At 40.3% G+C, this 11,879-nt stretch overlaps 1 protein-coding gene across 1 annotated transcript; it reads left to right on the top strand.

Moving 5' to 3' along the window:
- Positions 1-408: 408 nt before the first annotated feature.
- Positions 409-11,275, top strand: LOC122841329 (major facilitator superfamily domain-containing protein 12-like; the record flags this gene model as incomplete). The annotated part of the gene is made up of 11 exons (XM_044134576.1): positions 409-472; positions 3,322-3,441; positions 6,116-6,326; positions 6,403-6,520; positions 7,915-8,139; positions 8,218-8,310; positions 8,389-8,481; positions 8,963-9,133; positions 9,259-9,353; positions 10,089-10,219; positions 10,291-11,275. Coding segments are annotated over 11 exons (1,365 nt in total), but the record flags the coding sequence as incomplete, so codon positions are not given.
- Between the last annotated feature and the right edge of the window lie 604 nt (positions 11,276-11,879).

The following is an 11,879-nucleotide window of genomic DNA, read 5'->3' as shown; positions in this document are numbered from 1 at the left end:
TTAAACAAGAAGGCCAAAAAAATTTTAAAACCTCAAATGTGAAAGTTCATTCAAGAACAGGGAAAAGATGAGTAGATGTGGCTTGATTTCTGCTTTGTTTTAACTGCTATTAAAACTCAATTTTAATCGCAATTTATTTAAAAATAAAAAAGATTTTGGTAATTATTTTAGGAAGGTGACTATATACGACATAGTCACATAATTGCTTTATTTAACAAAATTGCGGAAGGGGATTGGGAAGAGGAAGTTCCACCCGCTAGTTTCTTGTTATTGGCTGAGAGGAGCAACGTGGTTGTCCTATTGGTTAGTTTTAATATTTGCGTCATAGTTACCGGCAACCTGCATTGTTTACGTCTACGTTAAAGCCAGGTGAGGGTTAGACAAGTCAGCTTCGGAGCTAAAATGTGATTTCATTTTCAAGAACAGAAGACAGTGGAGCAGTTTCTGTCTGATTGGAAGATAAACGCCTGGTGTGAGTTTAGCTAGCTATTGTTGACGTATCGTCATAATTCGTCGCTCGTGTTTCATAAATATTTAGCTGGTGAAACTTGTTTAAGGTAGTAATGTAATACATCTGCGATGGGGAAGCCCGTCCTTCGTGCGCTGGTGTTTTGTTTCGGTTTGTGTCCCTTCTGGAATGCTCCTCCTGGCTTTACAGCTCCTCGCTGACTGTCAGCTGATTCAAAGCGGAAAGAACAATGTAAGATAATGGAATAATCTTTGCGCTCTCCCTCGTGCTGGGACAACATAGCAAAGTTTTGGTAATTTGGACTTTAAAAGGCCTAAAACAAACTTATAGTTTTTTGTACTTAAAAAGGCAGAAGTTTTAGATTGAGAAAATCCAAAAAGATGATAAAGATGGCTAGTTCTGTTTTGTTGTGGGAACGTCTGGAGATTATTGTGGACAGAAATCAAGAAAATTATGGACAACCTCATCAGATTGCTACACAAGTGTCTTCATTTAGACTCTGTTTCAGAAACTCTGAAATACTGACTGCTGCAGAAGAACCTTCCTGCCCACAGCCATGAGCATTTTCAACAACTCTTGGCAGGAACTCTTGTAAAATGTGTTAATCCTTTTTATTCTCCACTTCTAGGTAAAGGACTATTTCACAGGTTTTGTTTTTTTTTTGCTTATTCAGAATTACATGCAGATACAGTTAAAAAGAAAAAGAAAATAAAATCAAAATGCTGAGCTAGGCGAAACTAATGTTACCTGTGGTGAAACCGTGTGATCGTGGATCTTGCTCTGTATTTGTAGCACCTCAACATTTGTGTTTTATTTCTAGCCTTTAGCCCTGTTACATTGGATCCATATTGACATCCACATTATCTAGTGGGCCGGCATGTGAATATTCTATTCTGACAAGAGTTTTTAAAGCACCTGTCTGTAAAATTTTGAGTTTACTCCAGTAATAATTTCAGATTGGAGAATATAAAAATCACATGTAGTTTCAGTGTTACTGCACAGACTCTCTTTTTCTTTCATAATGGTGTACAACTTGAGAACCTTGTATTTTGCCAAATCAAACTTAACCTGGACTTATTCTACACTGAAGAGACTTTACTTAGAACCCAGTAAAAGTTAAAGTTTGACATTATTATTATTATTATTATTATTATTACTAGCCTGATCACATTTCACTTGCAGAAGTATCTTAACTTTAATCAGATTTTAAGTTTCATGTAAAACAACAACAACAGAAGAAGAATGATCCCTGAGGCTGTGTGTGGGAAATCAAAATGAACATTGTTATTGAAGCTGTTCATTTTGAGCTTAGAGCTGGTTTTCAGTGAATGAGTCTCTAACCTCCCTGACTGCCATTGATTTTTGCTCATCTGATTGGTTTGTTTGAGGGTGATTGGCTCCAGATGCTGTTTAGTGTTTGTCTTTCATTTGGGATACACAATGTTCTAACTACACTTTATCACTAATCTAATGATCAGGTCTTTACATTGCACAGTATTTCTGAAAGGTCATTTGCCCTTTTAGAGATTTCTTCTGTTGATGACTATTTTCCTATATTTAATTGTCAGCTCACCAAATATCCAGAGTTGTGTTTGTGTTTAGTAGCTCATCACATGTACTGTATGTAAATTGGCTCATTCTATTTTTCTGTAATTAATACGCAGATATTTAAAAGATAAGGATGGGTATTTTGGAAATGTTATCTTGGAATCCTATTTAAAGTGTTGAGTTCCACCACTGGGTGTCCCATCTGGAGCATACTCTGTGCTGTCAGTTCTGCTTAATGAACAGGGACACTATAGGGTACTAAAAGACCCCCTGACAGGAAAAAACAACTACAACAAAGCAAAAAACTAAATGGTAGCCTTCATAAGTTTAGATCATAATCTGCAATGTGGAGTGCAAAACAAAATAAGGCCCATCTCTTACCTAAAGTTTTGGTAATTTGGACTTTAAAAGGCCTAAAACAAACTTATAGTTTTTTGTAGATCTTAAAAGAGAGAAGTATTTAGGGGTTGATGCTCCTTGGGCTAAATAATTGATAAAGATGGGTTTCTAGTGTGTTTAGTGAGTTTTGGGAACGAGATTATTGTGGACAGAAATCAAGAAAATTATGGACAACCTCATCAGATTGCTACACAAGTGTCTTCATTTAGACTCTGTTTCAGAAACTCTGAAATACTGACTGCTGCAGAAGAACCTTCCTGCCCACAGCCATGAGCATTTTCAACAACTCTTGGCAGGAACTCTTGTAAAATGTGTTAATCCTTTTGGGATTAATGCATTAATTTTCAGTTGAACTGAATTATTTTGTGGACTGAGGAAACATAAAATGTAGCACTCTATGGAAAAAACCTTAAGTCCAGAGACGCCATATTTGACGAATACGTTGCTGCTAAGGATGGTGTGACCAGAAGGTTACGGCAGCAGTTACTTTTTCACAAAGGACCCAGTTGGTTTGAATTGCTTGTTGCCCCTAATAAATGAAATAAAGCATTTATTTAGGACCTAGAAAGCAAAACATGTCAGGTGGCAAATCATTTTCTGACATTCTGATGTAGTTATTTCTTTGAATTTAAAGAGATATACAATTTATATCCAAAGTAATAATTTCCACTTTCAGTTTTTATTGCATTCTTGCAAAATATGCTTAAATGTTTTACATACACAGTAAATCTTACTGTAGCTGCAAGGCTCTTGCATAGACTCTCTTTTCTTTCATAATGACTATTTTTAGTGAAAGTAAATTTAATTCCCTTTACATGTGATCAAGTTCACCATTAATATCTGTTCTGTTTAATCCAGTCGGTATTGTAGAATTGCTAATCTGTAACCATTTGCGTGTGCTGCAGGTGTCCTGTTGCTGGTTGGTCAGATAGCTGATGCCATCTGTACACCCCTGGTTGGCTATGAGTCAGACCAAACCTCTGGTTGTGGAAACTATGGCAAGCGGAAGACCTGGCATTTGGTTGGTGAGTCTGTTACTGCAGTCGGACGGAGAGAATGCATCACACTGCAGTTTCAGGTTACTGCAGTGTGATGCACATGGTTTAGAAATGATTTACCTTCCTTTAGGAATCATAAAGGTTTGTTCATTTGCTCTTGAGTCATGTTGTAAACTCAGAAGTTTCCAGTTCAAGGTATAAAAATGTTTTTTATAGTTTCTTGGTTTTAAATTCTTTGGGCCTTTTATTTTTCGGATAAATACTAGAATGTCTTGGTGCATTGGTGTTTATTTACATCATGTAGTATTACTGGCATGTGAATAATTCAGAAAAGAGTTTAGTAGCTCATCACATGTACTGTATGTAAATTGGCTCATTCTATTTTTCTGTAATTAATACGCAGATATTTAAAAGATAAGGATGGGTATTTTGGAAATGTTATCTTGGAATCCTATTTAAAGTGTTGAGTTCCACCACTGGGTGTCCCATCTGGAGCATACTCTGTGCTTTACAAGGTTCTTTAATGAACATGGTGTGATCTATAGGGTACTATAAGTTCAGTTGACCTGACAGGAGCAAACCATCTTACAACACCTTCAAGCACCAGAACCTCCCAAATGGTTGCCAGGTTTAGATCTAATCTGTACGTGACAGGTAAAAAGTTTGCGTATATCTACACAAATGTTCATGACACGTTCATTTTTATACTTCCAACTTGTGCGGAAAGTTTCACTTCTGAAAAGTCTTTGCTCCATCTACCTTGCTTTGTCGTGACTCTGCTAATAATACACTGGCTTTGGATCCATTTTCAGGTTAACAGTGTAAACTGGACCAGCTGGTATTGGTCATTGCCAAAACAAGTCAATTTATTAATTATCATGCTTCGTTGGAACATGAACATATCATTACTATTAACATCCAGGCAGTAAAAAGCCTGGCATTAGTTCACATTTAACAAGGTTTTGTCTGGAGATTTCTTTTCATTTTTAAGTTTAAGGAAAATCTAGAAAACATTTGAGACATAAATCAGAATCTGTAGAATGATCATTTCTATCATTGTGGAGCAATAAGAGTTTTGTTTCGTAACTACAAAGAGTCAAGAGCCTTCAAAACAAGAACCATTTGACTCGACATGCTTGGGTGAGTACAAGAGGAAGTATCACAAATAACCACATAGACTGCTTTTAGCTTTTTTTATTCTCTTGTATAAAGCAAACTGGAAAGTTGAATGTAATAAACTTAAGCTTACTACAGACACTGAATGCAAACGAGCTCTAGGAACTGATTTCAGAACCTATTTAATCACAACTGCTACATTAAAGGAGCCATAATGAGCATTAGTGACGACATTCACAACTATTTGCAACTGCTGTTGTTACCTAAAACAGAAATGTGTTCAAAGTAGTAGCAACATTACAGAATGTAACGTAATGTAGTAGAGTAACAGAAAACATGACAGGCTTCAGGTATCTCATGACAGCACATGACGGAGCAATATCTGTCACAGACTGTTACGACCCGGCTCGACTGGTCGCAACAAAAACTGGGGGGACACAGAAAACAGGCAGTGTTTTAAGCCTAAAAGGCATTTATTTTAAAAAAGTCAAAGAATGTCTAGGCGTCGGAATCAAATGGCAGCTTGGATGGAGCGATCATGACTGGTCCCTTCACACCAGGAAGTCCGGACCCCAACCTGGTCTGGTCTGGATGGCTGTCTGTCTGCGACGGCTTGCTTCTGGGGACGCGCTACCCAAGGACGAGCGCAGTGGACGAACTTGCGGAGGACGAGAGCCTGTCATGAATGGAACGGCGCTCCTTAAATACCACCCAGGTGGCCGGATGATGGAAGCACCTCCCACGTAGAGGACCTTAATTGATAGGTTAATTGACAGCATAGAACACATTCTTAACGGACCGCACAGCAGGGCCATCACACAGACCAACATAATTCATGTTATGGAGTGATTGGCTCAATCCCCAGCTATTAAAACCTTGCAAGATGGTGCCACGTTGATGCACTGTTTCTAAGGAAAGCTAAGACATACAGAGGAAATGCAGAATGCAGTCAAACTGTCCTGGAATGAAACCGCCACTCCACTCTGCTACAGGGCCAAGATGGCCGCTCCAGTTCAAGATCCTCACTTGAGTCGCAAAAAGGAAAGACTTCAAACTCGACTTAGACTTGAGGCATAAAGACTCGAGACTTGACTTGGCCTCTTGATCTCAGACTTGAGTCTGAACAGTTTTTATCCTGTGTAATAAAAAGTGACATGAAGCTGGAATTTGAGCTGATGAACTGCATCATTAGCCTGTAACATTGCTGGGTTGTGGGATATTAATCTGTTCATGTTAGCTTTAGCTGCATGGTATTGAGCAGATGATTGTTTCTCTAAATGAGTGCTGCACTAAATGACTTTGGATCATTCAGTAAACAAGATGAATGTGAATCATCCCCAAACGTTCTTGTCACTGTTGAGCAGCTGCAACATTAATCCAGGGTCACTCCTGGCTGAAAATGTAAAAATAAAGCATGTTGTGTTGTGTTCATTCAGAACTTGACTCTCCTTTTCAAAAACATGGCTATTATTATGAATAGCCATCTATACTTTATTTTCAAAAAAAGAAAAGTGTGATGGTTCTATTTTTCTAGACGCTCTCCAGACATTTTTCAGAAGCCTCTTTTCATCCTGTTTATGTTCAGGCACGCTGAGTGTGGTGGTGTCCTTTGCCTTCATCTTCAACCAGTGTCTGGGCTGTGACCCTAACACCCCTCAGTGGGCCAGCCTGATCTACTTTGCCCCATTCATCATCATCTTCCAGTTTGGCTGGGCCGCCACACAGATCTCCCACCTGTCTCTCATCCCAGAGCTGGTCACCTGTGAGCATGCTAAAGTGGAGCTCACTGCATACAGGTAGGGGATCGGCTCCAAAGCACTGGGCAGGCTGATGGACAGGTCCTGAGTTAACACTCTCTCTGTGTGTGTGCAGGTATGCATTCACTGTCATAGCCAACATCACAGTGTATGCCCTTGCTTACCTGCTGTTCCACGGTCAGGCAGCAGAGGATGAAGACTCTCTTGGACCAGCAGACACCAACATCTTCAGGGTGAGGACATGGATGGAGGCCTTTCCTGATATTTAACTGCTGTCTGTGGGATACTGCCAACAATTTCATAGGAAACTCTATGAACTGATGGAGAAGCTAGGTAAATGTCACTTTGCCTCTTTTTAGAAAGTGATAGCTCTTTAAGTGGCTGACCCAGGAGGAAATATTTAGTGCCTTTTTCTAATCCTTGAACCTCTGAAAACTTCACACTGTGCAGTGGATGCTTGATCTTTCAAGGGTTTTTTGTTTTAGTTTTTTTTTTTTATTATTATTATTTTTTTTAGAAGTAATCTGAAGAGTGTGGCATGCACTTTTTAAATTCAATCTGGAGTCAGTTTTAAACAGAACAATCTTCCACTGCAATTACAGTTGAGTCTTCAAGGGAAGACTTTTAGAGACTTGGGCTGGACAATATGGCTGAAAAAATGATTAAAATATAATCGTTTAATTTATTTCAGATAATTTCAGATTTTTCATATCTGAAATGCTACCAAACTGGTGACTTGACCTTTCTCATTTTTTTGTTTTGTTTTGTTTTTTCACTCCATGCCATTGCTTTTATTTTGAAGCAGTTCTGAAGACCAGTGGCAAAACATGAAACTGCTGCTGCACATGTTACTCGACAAGTTGTTGCTAGGTAACCATAAAGAGTGAGTGAATTGATGTCACCCACCCAGATAAGCCCTTCCTCTGCCTCTTCCAGAATACTGTGTGGTTCTGGATTGGAGTTTAGTGGATATTCTCTACATTGAATATTTTATCAGATGATATTGATCATGTGTCTCACAATATATATTGATTTATTGTCCAGCCCTAGTATAGACTGTTTTTTTTTTTTTTGTTGTTGTTTTTTTTTTTTGCTATTCTTTGCTAAATGAGTTGAGTTGAGTCAGACTGGATTAAGAATTTGTGTACCATCACTTTTCAAGACTTTCTATGCTGTCCTGTAACTTTTAGATGTGTCTCTGCTGCAGCACCTGAATAGAATAATGAGGTCATTAAGGTTCTGGAGAACTGATCTACACCAGGAGAAGGTCATGAAGACATTTCATTCCAGTGTTTTGTACCTGTGGCTCATCTAAAAGCTGCAGGACAGCTACTGGAGCGTTCTGAAGAGGCTTTGATGAAACCGTTTGACTGCAGCTCTGGCTGCATGTTTGGGACGAAGCTCCACCCACACAGTGGGACGTTTCCTGCTGCCCCAGTCAGGTTTCATTCCAGGGTTCTGCTGTTTTTAGCTCCACCCACCGTCCCTGTCAGACAATCACAGCCTGGGATTTTGTTCTAGAATAGATCATTTCCAGCATCTTGGCTGAATCCTTTAGTCTGTGACTTGGTGTGAACTGAACTAACACGTAAACAAGTGTGTAATATAGTGCTGTACTTGAACCCAGAACCTGTCATTGATTGTGTTGGGGATCGGCGCTCTCTTCGCTGCTGTCTTCCACCTGGGGACCACAGAGCGCCCCAATCACAAAGCCAGCAGAGACTCTGGAGGAGAGGAAGAAGAGGAGGAAGAGGAGGCTGAAGGGGAGCGAAGGCCGCTGCTCCCTTCTTCCACTGTTTCTTCATCCCTTCTGCAGTGGAAATGTTGGCTCCAGCAGCCTTCCTTCTACCAGGTGAGCCTCTCCACTGGTACCAGAGCAAACGCAGCGTGTCGGACAGCAGCTTGACAGCAGAGCATTGTGTGTGTGCAGGTGGCCTTACTCTACATGTCCACCAGGTTAATGGTCAATCTGTCCCAGACCTACATCTCAATGTATCTCATAAACACTCTTGGCCTGCCCAAGGTAAAACTCACTTATTATCTCACTCTTGTATTTGGTTTTCATTCCCATAATTAACTTCTTATACTGCTTTTCAAACAGAAATATATCGCTACAATCCCGTTAGTGATGTATCTGAGCGGCTTCCTGTCCTCCTTCATCATGAAGCCTGTCAGTAAACACATTGGAAAAAGTGTAAGCAGAGCTTTCCACATGCTGGAATACACATTTTTTAGTGCTTTATGCTCTGAAATATTTTAGTGTGGCAAAAAAGCAAACTGATATTGGATGAATATCTTCAAAAGATTAGCTGAGTTGAGTTAAAATCATTCTAAACCAGCCTGGCGGTATGTGAGAGATGCTGTGCTGGAATTAGAGTAGATCAGGTAATTCTGTTCCATTTCAGATCAACTTTTAGGACGGGGAGGAAAAGTTTTGGTTAAATAAATCCACCCCTGTATTTGGAGTTCTATTTCCAGATCAAGCTCAGAACAGACAGGCTTGTTTTGTTGTTGTTGTTGGCACCAACAGATGAAACGAGCCTTAAAACAGGAACAGGAACTGAATCTGACTTTTATTTTTTTTATTTTTTTTACTGCATTCCTAAAATAAGGAAGTGAGAATCCTGAAGCACTGAATGTGGAATCTCACCTGATTATCTCTTCTGTTTGTTTAGCTCACTTACTTTGTGGGCCTCCTGCTGATCATGGCCTTCTCTTACTGGGTGCTGCTGGACCACAAGATGGGTCAGCAGATCTACGGGGCTGCGGTGCTGCTGGGGGCCGGGTCGGCCACCATCCTGGTCATATCCCTGTCCATGACCGCTGAGCTGATCTCGGATCAGACGGTGAGTCCTCCAGGCTCCTGTTCTGGAGGAAGAGAGTAGATAAGAGGAAGGGAGCTGAAGGACAGTAGAGTGACCTCTTTGTTACGTCCAGCAGCCGGTTCTGATTTGTGTCTCTGCCTCTGCAGCAAAGCGGAGCGTTTGTGTACGGAGCCATGAGCTTCACTGATAAACTGGCCAATGGAGTCGCAGTCATGATCATTCAAGCTATGCATCCCTGCCAGTTAGTACACACACACACACACATATACTCAAAATGATGCAAAAGTTCAAATGAATAATAGTGACTGCATGTCATGTTTCAGGAGGAACTACTTTTTTAATGTACTTTCAGTGTGGTTGTTTTTATTGAACAGCTCTGACTCCAGAACCCCACCAGTTTACTCTGAACAGTTAGAATCTGTGATCACCTTGTTCTCCTGTCTAATTGGGTCAAAAATCCTCCATGATTTAAAATCGTGTTTGCTGCTTACAGATTTCTTCAGATTTCTGTGAAATGTCTCAGATTTAGTTGTTTTTTTTTTGGAACGTTCCATGGAGGACATTTTGTCTCTCACCTCTTGCCTGAACTGAATCAACTGAGACTCTTGCAGTAGTTTTTCTTGACTGGATGCTTCTTTTGTCATATTTGATATAACTTACTTTTATATAACAACTGAAGGTATCATTTTGAAGCACTTTATTGTGCTTTAGAATGATACTATGTGGCTGGAAAACACGGCCTCTTGAAATGTGACAGAAGAAATCTGTAGGTTTGTTTCCATTTCTCCATTATTTGTGTGTGAGATACATGCTGGTCTTCCTTTTGGATGACTGCGCCCTATACCAACCTTGAAATGGAACAGGAGATATGATCAGCCCATATTTATCCTTGTATAGTCCTGAGTCGGTCCATGCCAGGGTTCTGGACTTTCTAATGCTTTACTTGTCCAACGGTCTCTGTCCTGTTGTCCATCAGCACGGTGGTGTGCTGCCCAGCCTGTGTGTGGTTTTATCACTACATCATGGTCATAGTGACGGGGGGCGTGGCTGTCGTCGCAGCGTTGGCGCTCTGCTCCATCCTCATCTGGCCAATCAGGATCAGAGCACGTGAGTGAAGTTGATGACACACCAGCAGGTTCATGTGAGCTCAGCTTTAGCGTTTCTTCTTCTGCTCCCAGGTGGCCTGCAAGTCGTCTCTGATGGTTCCACCTCAGTTAACTAAGAGCCAGACTGGGCCTTCTTCACCTTACTGGGAACTCTGGACGTGGATGAACAGCAGGGACACTCTTAGTTGTTTCTGAGATTAGCTTCAAGTTTTTCACTGGAATGTCTGGGAAATCCCATCTTAAATAAGACTAAATATTCCTTATCCTCTACACTAGGCTGCCATCCTTTTCTAGAAATGTTTGGTGCGTGAGATAAAATTATTAGATGAGTCCAAATTGTTGTGTTGTAGAGATGAGGCCTTCCTTTGAGTGGAAGCAAACACAGCAGACTGTATGGTCAGATAAACAGGAGTCCGGCTTGACCCGTTTTACATTTTAAACACTAAGAAAGTATAACAAAGGGAACATTTAAATCACCAGTGAGCTCAGTGGATAAACCACTACATCCAGTCCTTCAGACTGGTGGGTAAACGGGACCGGATCCTGAAACCACGCTACGTCCAACAGGACTGAGCTGAAGGAGTTCAGCATTCATCCACCTGCTGTAATTCCTGTTATTTTTTTGTGTGCATCCGTTTTATGCAGGGGAAAGAAAAGTGTGGACGTTTAAAAAATATTTAAATCAGTTTTTGTTATACCAAAAAAAAAATCCTGTAATAATCAAACTGAACCTAAAAATCCTTGTAAAGTGAAATGAAACTTGAATAGTGGAACTCTACCTGACTTTGAAATACTTCAAAGGGATCAATGTCTATTAATGGTATGTATATATTAATGGAATAATGAAGGGAATCTCATTGGTGGAGCAGCACAGCTGAACAATGTCTGAGTTGGAAGAGCTGTTGACCAAACTCTGAACCAAAGCTGAACTCTGACAGCGGTGACCAACTAAACTATTACCTGGTCTGCTTCACCTCTGTAAAAAAAAAAAAATGGAATTGGTGAAGGGATTATTGTAAAGGAGCTGAAACAATAAAACCTGTCTGTGTGAGCATCAGCTTTGTTGTGTTTTACTGACTTCAGGAGGGCTCTGACATTTTCATCTTGGGTGGATGTTGCTCTGAGAGACAATCTAAAAGAAATCACTATGCATGATTTTTTTTTTTTTAGAATAATTTATTTGTGTGCAAATAAGTATTTGAACATTTGTGAAAATTAATGTTACTATTTGGTACAGTGGCCTTTGTCTGCAATTACAGAGGTCAATGTTTTTCTCTAGGTTTGAACTGCAGCAGGGATTTTGGCCCATTCCTCCACACAGATCTTCTCTAGATCCACCAGGTTTCTGGGTTGTTGCTGAGAAACAGAGTTTGAGCTTCTCTAAAGATTTTCTGCGAGGTTTAGATCTGGAGACTGGCGAGGCCAGTCCAGAACCTGGCTGTGTGCTTCAGGTCATTGTCATGTTGGAAGACCCAGACAGTCTACAGGGCTCTTAACTGAGGGGAAGGAGGTTGTTCCCCAAAATCTTACAATAAATGCCCCCAGTCATTTGTTGCAAATTACAGTGCAGTCATCCTGTCCCATGTGTGTAAAAACACTCCCAATGCTTCACAGGATGGATGCTGTTTTTGGGATGACACTCATCTTTGTCCTCCAAACAC

Source organism: Gambusia affinis, linkage group LG12 (genome assembly GCF_019740435.1).
Source record: "Gambusia affinis linkage group LG12, SWU_Gaff_1.0, whole genome shotgun sequence".
NCBI classification, from domain to species: domain Eukaryota; kingdom Metazoa; phylum Chordata; class Actinopteri; order Cyprinodontiformes; family Poeciliidae; genus Gambusia; species Gambusia affinis.
Note: the sequence above shows the minus strand (reverse complement) of the source record. Positions and strands in the feature narration are given on the sequence as shown.